At 30.5% G+C, this 16,869-nt stretch overlaps 1 protein-coding gene across 1 annotated transcript; it reads right to left on the bottom strand.

The window, feature by feature from the left end:
- Positions 1–2,433: 2,433 nt before the first annotated feature.
- Positions 2,434–5,562, bottom strand: LOC118044315 (annexin D5). The gene is made up of 6 exons (XM_035052566.2): positions 5,330–5,562; positions 5,087–5,232; positions 4,788–5,006; positions 3,793–4,008; positions 3,623–3,712; positions 2,434–2,857 (listed from the first exon to the last, which is right to left on the bottom strand). The coding sequence occupies exons 1-6, from the start codon at positions 5,403–5,405 to the stop codon at positions 2,654–2,656; spliced, it is 951 nt and encodes a 316-aa protein (XP_034908457.1). The 5' UTR covers positions 5,406–5,562; the 3' UTR covers positions 2,434–2,653.
- Positions 5,563–16,869: the final 11,307 nt, after the last annotated feature.

Raw genomic sequence — 16,869 nt, 5'->3', positions numbered from 1 at the left:
TTAGACTAATACATCATTAATTATAAAGTAATTTTTTAATATCATCGTAAAAAACACTAATTGTCTTAAAGATAATTGCATTATGTTTTAATTATTAGTAGCATGTATTTTGCATAAAAGGAAACAACAATTAAAATAAAATTTTATTAAAAACTTCAATCATTTAAATTAAGTAGGAAAATATATCTCTATAATCTAAACTTTATCTTCTTACTAATGCATCTCTTTATTGTTTTAATAAAATATATTTTTAAAAAAATAAATATTTATCATGATCTCAAAAGTAAGTTTTAATAAATAAATAAAAAGTAACAAAATAACATCTCAGTAATTTGTATATGATTGAAGACAAAAAAAAATATAACATTATAACATCATGTCAAAATATAAATATAAAAATTTTATTTTCATTAAATATCGATGAGGAAGTGTTTTTTCCATATCAGGTATATAATAATTGAAATTTACATTCCCATATAAAAGTTTAATATTATTTAAGAACTATGACAAAACTGACCAATAATTTAAATACAATGATTTTGTTTTGACCGAATTGTCCGGGTCAATTTAAAAAAAAAACAAAATGACTTTGTTTTAATTAAAAAAAAAAACAAAAGTCAACGGGTTGCAACCTGGTTTTTAACTGAGGTCAATCGATCATATCGGGTTTTTTCTTTCTCTATTTTTTCTTCCCCTGTTTTTTCTTCAACCCGGCCATGTTCTAGTCCCAGGACGGCCGGTCACGGGTCAGCGCGCTGAGCCGAGCCAAGTTTCAAAATTATATAAAAAACACCTAAAATAAACTTTTCTCATCAAAAATAAGCTTTTTAAATAGCTGGAATCTATAACCAATCACCCTTTCTTTCTTCTCAAATTTAAACAATTGAAACATAAAATTCAGGACTAAAAAGCGAAATCCTAAAAACTAGAAACCAAAATTAAAAAGGAAAATAAATTAAGGGACCGAGTGAACAATTCACGCCACATGAACAATTAAAAAAAAACTCTTTATACCGGTTTAAAATTTGATACCTCTTAATTTTTTCAATTCATTGTATCAAACACTATTTTATAAAATTAAGCATTACTTTAATATTGGATTTTTTTTACGCAAATACAAAATAGCAAGTGATTCGAAAATTATCAAGTTTAGAATCGTGTTAACATAATATGCAATAATGAAAAAAAAAAAAAAAAAAAAAAGAGTACTTAAACAAATAATGGAGCAGAGGCCAAAATAAAATTAAAAACAGTGAAAATCTCTGCACTTTTATTTTATTATAATTATTTCTCTGTCAAAAAAAAGTCTTGAAGAATCAAGACAAAGAGGGAGAGTACAAACAAAAGAAGTTTCATAGCAATAATGGCGATTGGTCGATAAATCATCACTGAATTTCTTCAAACTGTGGGCTACCCCTTTACTCATGACTTCCTTTCCCCCAATCATTCATTCTTCATCTTTCTTGTCCACACCACTACTTCCAAATCCATTACTCCTTTTATTCTTTCTTTTATCCTTTTCAATTTCAACATTGTGCTAAGAATTAAGTTTGTAGAAGAACGTTTTCCAGAAATAACAAGACGTTCTTTTTTATTATTATTTTTATTAATATCAATATCTGTATCAATTTAGGCGTATCTTAACTAATTTACATGCTCTAAAATTAATGATTATGAAAGCCTCTACTAGTTATTATGATTGCAATTACAATGCTCGAACTTGAGATCAAAAGAAAACAAACCCTTTAATTTTAAACTTTTATCAAGCTTGAATTTGAAATCAAAAGAAAACAAACCCTTTAATTTTAAATTTTTATCACTAGATCACATCGTTAATAACAAGAAGTTATTAATTTTCCATGGGATTGATTTATTTTAATATATATATATATATATAAAGAAATTAAAATAGCCCGCATGAAATTTCTCCTTTAATATATAAGTACATGGACAAGAAAGCAGAGCTCATAGAGGCTAGCAGAGAGGGGGGGGAGAACGGCAAGCGGAGAAGTGGTGGAGACAGCTGAGTGTGGGCACTGTGGTACGTGGGAAGAGTGCGCCATGGAATACACAGGTTGGTTTCAGGAGAGGTTTGGTGGGTGTGGTCTTTGTGAGGAAGCAATCAAGGATGATCAAGCAAGGCTCTTCGAGTAGGGAGTTGAAGTTGCTTCGAGGGTTCAAGCCACCTTTAGGGAGACTGCAAATGCTGGCCCTCCCTTTCACATGGCTCAATCCATTGTCCAACTCATCGAGAAGATCATGTCCTCCACTTCTTCTTCACCCCCCCTAAGGTGCCTTTGCCATGATTCTAGCTTTGATGGTGCTTGTGAGAATGCTGAAGGGAAAATTATTTTAAAAAAATATATATTATTTTTAATATATTTTCAAGTTAAAAACATTTTAAAAAATATCCGCGGTCAGGAATCAACTTGGATACAATAACTTTATATATACATGCATACATATCAAAGAATACATCAACAGTGAACAAAGAAACTACAATCACAAGACACTACTATCTTCTTTACAGCACCGTGTTCGAGCTTCGTATTTACTCAATTCTAAGAACAGCAATCTCTTGGTACACACACCAATCATGTCCATAAAATTGCATTTACATGCTGTCATTTGTACAAGCACCAAGCATCTTCAGCTACTGGTTGGGCCCCAAAAGAGCGAGAAGGAAAGCTCTGTAATGACCTGAAGTTTCTGAGTGAACGGCATCGTTCAATGTCTTTCTGTACTTCTTCAGATACTCAGCTTTTATATATTGCATGTCAATCTCAGTCCTTGTCACAATTACCCTTATAAGGGCACTGTCATTGGTTCCCAGGCCTTTCATCGCCTTGCGCAGCAACTGCAAAGTTTTATGAAATGATTGGATTTATCATTGAGTTCAACATAAATAGCAATATATATCAGGTAAATAAATGAACTGGACAATATCACAAGAGATGGGGTTCAATCCTGCTTCCACCGAGATGCAGGGAGGGTCACCCCCGTAGCATCCTCAAACTATTGAAATATATTAGGAAAAAAAGGAAGGAAAAGGAAAATTCAAGTGCATGTCCTTCCTAAGGTCTTGAGTGCTCAAAAGCCTGGCGTAAAAATGATAATAAGTTACGATGACAGCAGCTGTGGAATACCAAAAATAGTTATGTGATGCGTTATGCGAGATGATCAGGCCATAGATGGCCAACTCGTGAGCTTGCTTATAAGTCCACTGTTACTCGATATCAGAAGATGCTAACTTGTTGGACAAAATCAATTTCGATCAGTTTCAACTTCAATATTCACAATTTTCTTCCTTTCTACATGATCTCCATGTTGCGATGATTTCTCTAAAACACTTAAGGCTGAACTGATGAAATGTTATTCACTGAAAACACCAAAAGAGTGTACCACATGCATGAAACAAGCTACATTCCTGTCGTCTACACGTCGTTATAGTTTACCACAACAAATAAACAATTTAATGAAACCATAATATTTAATGTGCCTTCAGAACATGGATTGCCTGCATCCCATACTTCACCTCATGGGAAAAAAAAAAAAAGTTTTCACAGGAACCAGATAAAGCAGAGAAAACCAAATCAAAGAGGTTAAAAATTTAGAAGGATACCTTGACAAAGTACATTGCCGGATTCTCTGAGCATTGTAAAATTGTCTTCAAAGCATGCTCAAAATGTCCTGAAGTTTCCTTCTTTATAGCCTGAAATTGTTTCAAATGAATTTGCCTCACAGAATAACCACGAGATGAAAGAGAGGCAAGAGAACATTAAGAAAGTTTACCTTTTTCAGAGAGTTTCCATACATGTTGTGATAGGCAGAATCAACAGCAGCCAAATGTGCTGCACTTCGTTCACTGAATACGCGGATGAAAGTCTTCTCATCAGTTCCCAATCTCCTCTCACCTGCTTTATAAAGAGCCTTTGCATCCTTCTCAACCATATTTCTGTCAACTTCACGGCCTTCATAACGAGGCGTGCTTACATATGCTAGCAGGAGCTGAATCAAGTATATTATGATAACACATCAGGAATTTCAGTTTCCTTTAATGAATATTGAATAAAAACGCTGACATATATTCTGGGTGGAAAAAAAGAAAAGGTGGTGGATGGGGAAGGTCATACTAGAAATCCCAATTAACAGCATAAAAACAGAGCGGACACAATTCTATAACAAGGGCGAATGCTGTTTTACACAAAAAAATCCCAAATTATTCAGTGAAACTCCAATATTGTAAGTAGAAAGAAATTTAACGGTTGGTAAGTCCAACTGAACTTTTCCATGGTTAAAGCAGCAGCCACACTATTCCCAAATCTTAGAAAGGCGAGCAGCGACAAATTGTTCAGTAATAAACATCTGTTTTTGAGATTCAAAGTTCATTTTACTTTTTATGGGCATAAAACTATACAGGATAATCTCACAAAATTTTCCATCATGACAATAGGCAAATGCTACATAAGGTTTTGTAGCCGATTAAAATATCGGGGATCAGAATGAAGCTGGCCTTCAACAAGTAGACTTATATATCTGTCTAAACCGCGTAGAAAATCTAGAACCCCAAATTGCTACAGAAAAAATTAACTACTACCAGATGGACTTTATTGTCGATCAACGCTTTTGCATGAACAAGGAAACAAAGGCCAACCTATCATGTCCGAAATCTTTGTAGATGTGATGCCTGACAATACAGGAGCTAAGAATACTACCCAATCAAAGCAACAAAGATTTACCAGCCATCAAGCACATCTTTTTAGAAAGAATGGATTGCTAAAGTTTACCTTTTTATGGTCTCCAGATGCCCGTAATTCAATATCATGCTCAAGATGAACCCCAAATTTTGCATAGTAATGCTGTTTAAATACTTGTATCTGGGATGACATGCGAGAACAAATTACTTCAGTTGCAGTTTCCAGATTTAATATATCTGCTATAAGTGCCTGCCTGACAATAATTGCATCACGACCAGGTAGATCATGCATCCACAACAGAACCGCTGTCTGAAATGCAAAAGGAACAGATACATGAGATGTCTGGTTTTCTGATAAAAAAAAAAAGGTAGAAATACGAGGCATGTTACCTCCAATTTGCCAGTAAGCTCCGAAGTCAAGCGTTTAAGAAGATCCTCAGCGTACAAAGCTCTATACTCATGTTGGATGAGAGCACGCTGAGCTGCATCTCGATGAGCCAGGATGCTGATCACGGCAGATGTGTCAGTTCCAAATCCTGGAAGGATAAACAAAACAGATTGAAGTAATATCATTTATTTATATTTCTTCAAATTTTCTTAATGATCAACAAACATAAATAAGTAAACAAATACCCTTAAAAGCGCGGTAGAGATGCATTGCATCATCTCTAGGGGATGAAAGCAGTGGCGGAACAATTAAAGTTGACATTTTTTTAAACAGAAAAGGGGACGGACAAGTTGGGTTGCAGTTTAATCAATTTCAAGGTCGCCGGAGTTGCTACAATGGACGACCTGTTGTCCATTTATCTGACGCAGATTACGTGTTGTCCTAGGATTTTTATTTTTATTTTTATTAATTTTAGAAATGTCCGGGTCAGACTTTTCTGGCTAGCGTGTGCACACGGGTTGAGGCCGCACATCTGGGCGGCTGCCCGACTAAGAGTTTTTTTTTCAAACTTGTACATTGGGAAACGAATGGAAAAAAAAAAATTATAAACAAGCATAGTTTAATTGGGTGTACACGTTTTATCTGCGATATGCATGCTAAAAAAAAAAAAAATGTTAATTATTTTTTTTATTTATTCTCTTGGTTTTTATATTTAGTTCCATAATTTTATCTAAAATAAAATTGTTTTTGTGCAAGGATATTTAACTAAAATTAATATTTATTTTTTAATGTAATTGCTAAAGAAAATTGTCAACTTTTGCCCAAAAAAATTATTACTTTTTGCCCAACTTAAATAAAAATAAGTTTAATTAATGAAATGATCACATCAACGAAACTAAAATTAAAATCATATAAACATTGAGGTACCAAATAAGAGTTTGGGTAAAGGAAAAAAAAAAAGAAGAAGAAATAGGTTGACACATGACCCCGAGTTAATAATTTTTGGATTGATTTTTTTTTATTTTATTTTTAATTATGAAATTAATTGAAATTAAATTTTATAATTTTTTTAATTGATTTTTATATAGATATCCTAGTCACATGACCCGAGTTGCAACTTTGATAGGTTAACCCGAATTAACTTAAGTTTTTTTAATTGAATTTTATTTTTAATTTCATCCTTCAATATTTACTTAATTAAAAATTAGATTTTATGTTTGGATTTAATTTGTTTTATATAAGGTTATTTTGATTTCATGATTCAAGCGATGGATTTGACAGATTAATCTAAGTGGATCCGGGTCGATCCAATATATTTTCATCTTAATATTTTTTTTAAAGATATCTTGAATTTTTTAAATTAAATTATATTTTTAATTATTATTTAAATTTATCAAATTAAGTCCCAACAAATTAATCTTTACACAATTTAATATTTTTTTCATCTAGAAAACACGTAAATCTAACGCGCAGCATGTCGCTATGCGTAAACACAAAAAGGAGCTTAATTCCATTGCAAGTTTTTAATTTATTAAAAAGAGAGACTTTCTCACACGAAAGCACTATAACACAGATGGGCATTATCTAATTAATTGATGGCCACCTTTATCTCTTTTATATATTAATTTCTTAAGCAATTTGAAATCGTATAGACAACTTTATTAAGTTTTTTTTATTATTATTTTTCTCTCGATTTCATATCTATCTTTCTTTTAAAGTTCTAAATAATGCTAGTATTTAATATGGATAAAACTATATATATATATATATATATTAAGATATAAATAATCCTTTCACTACATGTAATTTCAAATCATTTTTCTCTCATTTTTAATTATTTTTTTTATTCAAACACATATATATAACCAAACTCTTTCTCAATTAAATTTTTTTTTGTTTTTTTTATTTTTGAAACTTTGATTTTGGCTGCACCCCTCGGATTGAGGTTATCGCATGGTCATAGGTGTGCGGATTTTACGATATGTATGTCAACAACTCCATTTGGATGTCAATTTTGAAGAAGATAGAAAACGGACGTAGCCTCCGAGACCTGGGGAAGACGACGCGTAAGTGATGGATTCAGACATATGCCGCGTGTCCCAAGCTGTCCTTTAATACAGGACAAATGTCCAAACTTCAAACAACTAAAGTTACCTCTGTCCAATGAGAACAAGTTTCAAGTCTCTAGCGTTCTGATGGCGGTGGATGCTACGAAGCTCCAATCTCAGCGCACCTGTTGTCGGCACTCTATATGGATATTAAACTGAAAAATAAATTTTTATTTAAAAGTAAATTTTAGGATAATGAATTTTAAAAAAGTGATTTTTTTTTTTTTATGTTTAGTAGTATAATGAAAAATAAATTAAAAAATATTTTCTAGTATTTAGTTATGACATGAAAAATAAGTTGAAAAATAACTTATTAATGTTTATTTTGTTCAAGTTTGTTAAAATAATAAGGAACAAATCTTACAAATTAAAAAGTTGAATAAAAATGAAATTGAAAAAAAAATATAATTTTATAAATTATCTCAAATAAAATAAATAATAATCAAAATAATAAAGATCAAATCTAAAAAATAAAAAAATTGAAAGATGAAGAAATTAAAATAATAATAATTAATATTTCATAAATTATTTCAAATGAAATAAGCAACAATCAAAAGAATAAGAATTAAATTTGATAGATAAATAATTTCAATAAAAAAAATGATAAGGGAAGTGCAAATAACAATTATAAAAATAAGGATTAAAGTTAATATAAAAATTAAATTATAAGGGATAAAATTGAAAAAAAAAATATCCAAAACAAAATATATATAGCAATCAAAAGTTTGAGGATCAAATTTGATATAATCAGCAAATAATATGATATTTCTAAATTTTTTCCAATTTTCAGAAAGTGTTTTCTATCCAAAATAAAAAAAATAAAAAATAAAAACACTTTTCAAGAAATCAAACCAAATTTTTCTTTGATTAAAAAGTGTTTTTCGTTAACCGGAAAATATTTTTTGTTGATCAATTTTTCTAATAGTAAATAAACACAGGAAAGTTTAGAAAGTGATTTCCCGAAAACCACTTTGCGGGAAACAAATGCATCCTAAAATCATACTTTAATATCAAAGTCATAAGATTTTAGAAAATCAAATAATTATTAATTTCTTTTTTCATAAGATGGTACTAAAATCTTAATTTAAATTGTTGTGGTAAAATCAGGAGTTAATGGGATTGTTGATTTGAAATATGTTGATTGGTATTGTTATGCCATTTCTTAAGCATGATCGTTGATGTAGTGGTATGCTTGATAATGTAATTTTATTTTATTTATTTGAAAAAACATCAATTTAATATTGTTTCTAAGTGTTTTTTAATTGTTTAGATAATTATTATTTTTTTAATTATCATTTTAATAATACTTTTGAAAAACATTTTAATCCTTTTATGGTCTAATTCTATAAGATAAGGTTTTAAATTAAAATAGAAAGACAAAACTAAAAGTGAGAGGACCATAATATAAAATATGGAGAAAATATATGGTCAATTTTATTTTCATCCTTCTTTAATTTTGTTCATAAATATTTTTTTTCTTTTCGATTTAATACTTTTACGGCCTATTTCCATGAAATAAAATTTAAAATTGTAGTTGAAAGATAAAATTAAGAGTGAGAGGACCATAATAAAACAAAGAAAATGTGTGGTCAATCTTAAAGTTTTTAAAATTTTTCTTTGGATCCAAAAAATTATTTTATTTATTTCTTAGCCACTATGTTTGAGAGAAAGTAGTCAAAAAATTATAAATGAAAGAAAAAGTTAATGGTTAACTATCTTTCAGTAATAAAAATGATTGATATTATTGTTAAAGGGTTTTATTTAACGAGATAAGCTCAATGACAATGATTTATTCTATAAATATACTTGAAAAAATAAATCGAGTTTCATTTAAGTGATTTATTGGTAGGTGGTTTATAAAAGTTTTTATAATGTTTTTAAGTAAGAACGAGTGAGAAATGAATTTTTTGGTCCAAACCCTTTCCTAATTTGAGTAATGAGAAAAAAACAAAGCATGAGCCTATGCTTTTAGGGCCATTTGTGCCTGTGCTTTTTTCTTAGGATTGGATGTGTAGAGCTAGCCCATCCATGTTTGTCCTGTTTTTTTTTTTATTATTATTATTTATTTATATTTGTATGGTGTGTCGAATATTATATACAATGTGTTAAATCTAATGATTTATTTCTGATATTTTCTTAGATTGAATTTTATTTCTGATCCTAAAATCTTAACGATCCTACTTAAAATCCCAATTATTAATAACCTTTAAAAGTTTTGTTTTGAAGAGTTCAATAAAATTAGCAGATCCCAAGATCCATGAAGACTAACAAGTGCTATCAATTTGACGATGCACAATTTCGGGCCAGCCCATTTCAACCCCAGTATCACATGGAGAAAGCCCCAAGTCATAGTTAAAATCCCAATTTCACTTGTCAAATATATTTTTTAAACAGTTTTTTATTTTATTTAATTACATGATAATGATGATAATAATAATAGTCAAAAGGAATTAAATATTTTTTAAAAAAATATAATTTCAACGAGTTGTAAGGTAAGTATTTGTTCATATCTCAAAATGATACTGACAAAGTTCATGCAGAAGGAACTTTATTTGGAGGGATAGACATGGCCCGGAGATGAGGAAATGCATTTAATTAAATGGGATAAAGTATGTGAGCCAAAGCTGAGCGGTGGAGGGAGGTACCTGTAGATCCACCCTGTGAATAAAGCTTCCATCGGGAAACTCCGACGGGGTCCGACTCTGATTCATGATAAACGACAGTTTTTGGGCCGGTTTTGTTTAGAAATGGCCTGTTCCTTTTTATATTTTAAAAAATTTTAAATTTGTTTTATTAAATTTAAATTAATATGTTTTTAATGTTTTCAAATTATTTTGATGTATTAAAGTTAAAAATAAATTTTAAAAAATAAAAAAAATATTATTAACATATATTTTGACATGAAAAATTATTTAAAAAGTAACTGTAATCACATTACCAAACAAGCTCATGAAAAAATAAGGAGATGATTCTGGCTATGATAATATTTCAAATTCAAAGTCAGGAATTTGAAATCTATTTACGAGCATGAACGTGAAATAATATTTTTTTTAGAGGTAATTTAACAATGAATTTGGGTCAGTATCATCATAAATTGAAGGGGGCTGATTTTCCTCTGTGGAAACCAATTTACAAGGTTTGGCCTAAGGTAGTGGAGTCAGGTTTTGAAGGTGAAAGACTTCTAAAGGATCATGCGCTTCAGGAGATTCCATTGCTTAATCAGGAATGGATGTTGCATGATGCTGTGAATGCTCAAGATCAATGGAATTGGTCGTTATTATCTCTCTTCAAGAGTGATGACGGGAGAAGGATTTCCGTTGGTTTTAGGAGTTGCAGTGTGGCTGATCTGGAAATGACTCAACTACCAGCGTGTGTTCAACGAGAGTGTGGCGGAGGGGTTTACGCCTTCTTGTGCTATCTTAGAAGCTCGGCCCTGGATATATTATAAAAACCAGGAGCTCCACTCCTCTTAAGAACGTACAAGCTAAAGAGAAGCAATTTTGGCTGGCTGGCTGGCAATATCCACCAGCAGACTCGGTTCAGATGACTCGGTGGCTGCAGGTGCTGGAGAATTATTGCGGGACAATTTGGGTGCCTGGCTGCAGGGTTTTTCAATGAATGGTGGGTTTTGTGCTTTGGTCAAGGCGGAGTTGTGGGCGGCGGTGACAGGTTTGGTCTTATCAAGGTTGTTAAAATCGCGATTTTAACACGGCATGGAAAACCGCCCACAAACTCGATCGTAAAATTATAAAAATTTTAAGGAATTTTAAAATACATTAAATAGTATACAAAAACAATAAATAAAACAGAGTCGAGGCACAGAAACAATAAATAAAACAGAGTCGATTACATTTGAATCTAAAATTCACAAACAAACTCTCAAAAATAGGCATTCATCTACTGCTACCCAATGGCGACTATCACCCTCCCAATCCGTTCTTAAGCCTTGATAAACTCTCCCTTACTCGCTCCACATGCATCTTCCAAATGTTTTTTCACAAATTCTTTATAATATAGCTAGGCCATTAAGTTCCACAGTGCAAACTGAGATTGGTAGTGCATTGATTGAGATCTTTCTCATTGAAAAAAATAGAAGAAAGGATGGAAACAATGTTGTGTATGCAACAAAATTCTCTTTTTTCGGTGCAAAGTAGTGAAATCCATGTTACGGCGAGTGAGCTGTGTATTTCTGTCATCAACAACCAACCCTCTACTTCACAACCTATATGCTAGCAAAATGATTAACCCGCGATTCAAATCAGTACCCGATTCAAGACAGAGCCACAGAAACTTTGAATCAAAATATTAATCTTTAACAATTATCATCATTAAACTGTAAAGAAATAGACATGGTAAGAAACGGTTGGAGAGAAGCTTACCTCTGTTTTGAGCAGTGAGCACCGAGGGCCAAGGCTGAGTAGATGCAGATCAATATTGCAGTCAAGGATGGAGCCTGCGAATTCAATCAAAGAAGTACCAGTGAATATTAACATCAACTTAAGAAACGAAAGGGAAAAACAGAGTAACTTACCTGGTGAAGAATGGAGAGACGTTGTTGTCAAGGACTCTGGTTCTCACGGTGCCTGCTGAAAAGAACACCGTTGATGGTGGAAAAACAAAAACGATGAGCGGTGAGGGCTGTTGTGGAGGTGGACGGTGGTTGATTGTTGGCTGAGAGAAAGAAATTAAGAGACTGATTTTAGGGATTTTTTCTGTTTTGATTCTTTGATTTTTGAATATGAACGGTGAATCTGAAGATAAGAGAGAAGACTGATTGTTTCGGTGAAATGAGAAATGAGAACCTGGTTTTCGGTGAAATGAGGAGAGAGAAATGTGATCTGGTAAAGCCAATAGGAAGGCGACACCTGGCAGCTGATTTGTTTCTTTATTTCCTGCCAGCAAAATCATGGAATTGGGTATAAAATCACGATTCAACCCGATTTTGACCTGATTTTACTTGATTCCGAGTTTTATAAACAATTTAGCACGTAAAGCCTACATTAACTCATAAAATTGTACGATTTTACAAGTTGAATCGCGATTTTAACAACATTGGGCCTTATGCTTGCCGTAAGATTATCTTGGAAACAGATACAGCAGTGGTACAGATGCTAATTTGAACTCGATTTTGAGAGCTAAAAGGTTGCTGGAGAGAAATTCAATATCACCAAGATCTCATGGAATATAAATTATAATAAATTATAAAATTTAAGGATAAAATTAAAAAAAAATAATTAATAAAAAAACCTTATATAAAAAAAATTAATTATGAAATTTATTTTTTAATCAACTCAATATTAAAAAATTAAATTAAAAATAAAAATAATAATTTAAGTCAATCTAGATTAACATACTACACTCGAGTCAAGAAACTAGGATAACTCCATAAAAAAAAATTAAAAAAAAAACATTATAAAGTCCAGTTCTCAATCAACTTTATGTTGAATGATGAAATTAAAAAATATATATATTCAATTAAGAAAATGACCATAAAAAACCCAAGTCAACCTGAATAGTCCACAAAATTTATAACCTAAATCATGAGACTGTAATAACTACATAAAAAGCAAATTAAAAAATAATTATGAACTCCAATTCTCAACAAATTCAAAGTTAAAAGATGAAGTTGAGAAAAAATAATTAAAAATAACAAAAAAAAAATGACCATGGTCAACACTAAAAACCCACAGAACTTGAGACTCGAGTTGACTGAGATAACTCTATTAAAAATAAATCAAAATAATTTATGAAATCCACTACTTAATAAACTCAGTGCTGAAAGCTGAAATTGAAAATCAAATCTAAATTTAAAATTAAGAAAATCCTCAAAAAAATTGAGGATCAATTAGCATTTCATCTTTCATTGTTATAGTAAAAATGTCAAGGCATTTTAGTATATGTTAATTGCTAGCCATGGGCTCGCACTCCGCTGCAGGTTCATGTTTTTTGGTGTAAAAGTGACATCTAGGTGTTGCATGCGAGTTTTAAAGAAATAAAAAAAAATGGAATGACTCGGGATATTGCTTTGACTGGATTTAATATATCAATTTTATTTTAATGAGATGATAAAAAAGGTAATGATTAATAAAAAAATATTATTTTTTAATAAATGACCATGATAATCTAGGGAAAAAAACCTTTAGAACTATGTGATTGAATAAAAAAAAAAAAGCGACAAAAGATATTGACTAGATTAAATTTGAGGTTAACTTACAAAATTGTAGGTTACTTAATGAGATCAGGATAACCTGACAGATCATTGTTTTAAAACTTGTCCCAACCTAACATTTTGATCAGTGACCCGGATGATCCAAGCCTAAATTAGATTTAAAAAAAATAAAAGAAGGACTGACCTAGGTTAACCCACCTGACTCATGTCCTAGAGCTTACCCCGAGTAGACCCCTATGTTAGGTTTGAAAGCCATGCAATAGATAATTCTTAAAACCTATGACACGAGCCAATTTATTGGAAACACTATACAAGAAAAAACTAAGTCTAATCCTCAACAAATTAAGTCTTGAATGATGAAATTGAAAAAAAAATTAATTACACAAAATGATCTAAAAAATAGCAATTATAAGAAAGAATGTGAAAATCAAAATTATAACTAAATTAGAGGGTAATAACAATTCTTTGATTGTAGGGTTAAATTAAAAAAAAATATTAAAAAAATGAGGATTAAATTAAAAAAAATAAAACTAACATAAACTTGGATTGAATGATAAAATTAAAAATCATTAAAACCATAACAAAAAAATTAGAAATTAAATGAAGAATGATCAAGTTAAAAAAACAACATAACAACTTAGAATTAAGGATTAAATTGAGAATAAATAAAATTTTAATAAAAAACTAGGTATAAAAATTTAAATTAAAAAAATAAAAATTCAAGTTGAAATTTTAAGAATGAAAAAAACTAACCTGTCTTTTTCAAGCATGAGAGAGACAGACGAGAAATCAACCAACAAGAAACCGCCCAAAATCATCATCAGGCACCATATTGGCTAGAAAAGGACGCATTGGTACATCCAACAACCAATGGTAGGGCACTTCTGCCACTAGAAGATGACGCATCATCATTTAAAATGCGCGAGCGCATTTTATATTTAGACAAAAGAGATTTTTATATTTTTAAAATAAATAATATATAACATACATATCTCTTTTATATTTATTATCTCATTTTTTTTAATTATTATTATTATGAGATACGTAGTTAACTGCTACTCAATAAACACCACACAAATAACATGGGTGTTTTGAAAGAAAAGTGTTTAGGAACCGGACATCATCTTACACGTGTCAATATCAAATCACCTCGATCAATGAAACCATGAAAATGTTGACACGTGTATAGTTGCATATTCTGGACTTTCCTGTGCACACTAGTCGCCACGCGCACCTATATGTGTACCCAAGTCGATGATTATCCACTACGCCACCAACGTTCCTCCTTTTCACACGTGTCGTCAAAAGAATTCGGGGTGGCTTCCTTGCACGTGAGCCCCCACGACTTAACCGCAATTCCAATCCCTAATCTATTCATTTCCATCCAGTTTAGTCCATAAATTGTCCCCGTACACTGCGAGGGCCAATCCATGTTTTAGAATGGTAACTACACGTGCGGCCATACTATCTCGCGGGTCCGTTCAATTTTATTTTTTTAAACTTGTATTTAGAGGTGATTTTGTTATTTTATTATGAATTTTTTATAATTAATAAATAGACTCAAGTGAAATTAAATCTTTTAATATATATAAAATATATTTTTAAAGAAAAGGTTGTTGGCACTTGAAAAGCCTGCTATTTTTAGAAGATATGCGTAGACAATTCTAGTTGTCAAACACTGCTTTTCATGACGATAATAGGAACAACACATCGAGATTTTATTGGTGGAAAGGGTGTGTGTCGGTAGCTGAGTGATAAATTGGTTCTAGTGAGCTTGTTTCTTCTCCTATTTCTTTTCTCTCAATTCTCCATGGTAAAATACAAAAATTTCCTTTCATTCATTTTTTTGTATGCAATTTGGTTCTTAATTTTTTTATTGTTATTTATTTTTATTTTTTTATAGATTTGTTTTTCTTTAATTTCATCCCTTATCATTTGATCTCATTTTGTTCTCATTCTTTTAATTATTATTTATTTATTTTCATCTATTTTCTAATTAATTTTATTTTCAATTTCATCCATTAACATTTGATTTTGATTCATTTTTATTTCAAATGTGGTCCATTTTCTTTTTATTGCTATTTGTTTTGGATTTTTTTCTATTGCTTTTTTTTTTCTTTTCAATTTCATCCCTTATTATTTCATGACCGAGGATTTTACTTTGTTATTTTTTGGGTTTGTTTTTTATGGAATTAGTCTCGGACTCATAATCAGAATCATAAGTTTCAAATATTAACATGAGTTCATCTTAATATTTTTTAGGTTCTTTATTAAATTTTTTTTTTCATTATCATTCTTTAATGTTTGCTTTATTGAGAATTGACCTTCACATTTTTTTTCAGCTTGTATTTTTTCTATGTAGTTGTCCCAGTTTTATGCCTATGATCGCGAGGTCAATAGATTAATCCGGGTTAACTCGAATATTTTTTTCATTGTTTTTTTTTTCAACCTTGCCTTGCGACATTGGGTGATTTAATAATTGAACTTCGTTGGTATATTCAATTTTCTTTCAAGGGATTACCCTAGTACCACATAAACTTGACATGCTAACCTTCTAACCTTGATTGATTTGTGTTAGTTTTTCTTACATTTTTTTCTTTGCTATTTTTTACAATTTCTTTATTATAATTATAATTTTTTATTTATATTATCAAAATCATTGACCTTATTAAACTTAGTTAAGTCAATATTTAAGTCAATAATTTAAGTCTCAGTTTTTTTTTTTTTTGCTTCTTTAAAAATGGTTGCATCATCTTAGCATTTTTTTTTATGACAAAGAAAATTTAAGCCAACGCATGGTATAACGCGAGTTTATCTATCCGATGCGGTTATTTATCCTTGAACCATGCGGTTATTATCCCATGCTGTTCATGTATTTATAATTCATAACATTTGGTTATTCTATTATACTTATTTGTGATTTTTATTTTAAAAATATTATAAAAAAATTTATTTTATATTTTTATCTTTATCTATTTAACCGATCACTATAGCTTTTTTTTTTTCATGATATATTAACCAGATATAGTATATAAAATTTGATGGAAAAGGAATATTTTGGTTAGGCCGGTCAGCAAATATCCATTTAGAGTCGCTAATTGAGTTGTCTCCAGGATGCATGTAAGCAATTTTCTTTGAATTAAAAAAAATATAGATTCATTGCATTCCCTTATATTGTTCATGAAAAATAAATATTTTCTTCTGTATTTTTTTAGCAGCAGATCTATATATATACATACATATATGGCTTCTACAATTTGCTAATTGAAACTCAAGAAATTTTATCGAGAAGAATAGAAAAGGTAGGCACTTCCTTATTTGGACGGTCTTATGATTCTTTACCATTTTAATTAAATTCCTTTGCATCCTCATTTTAATAGTTTGATTCTCTAGGCCTCTAAGGTCTTGGAAATCAAGTTCTTGCATAATTCGTGCTTCAGAAGATTAAATTTAATTTTAAAATATGAAAACAAAAACTTTTTCATAGTTCATTTAATAATGTACTTTT

Source organism: Populus alba, chromosome 12, assembly GCF_005239225.2.
Source record: "Populus alba chromosome 12, ASM523922v2, whole genome shotgun sequence".
Taxonomy (NCBI): Eukaryota; Viridiplantae; Streptophyta; class Magnoliopsida; order Malpighiales; family Salicaceae; genus Populus; species Populus alba.
This window is presented reverse-complemented; position numbering and strand designations above follow the sequence as displayed.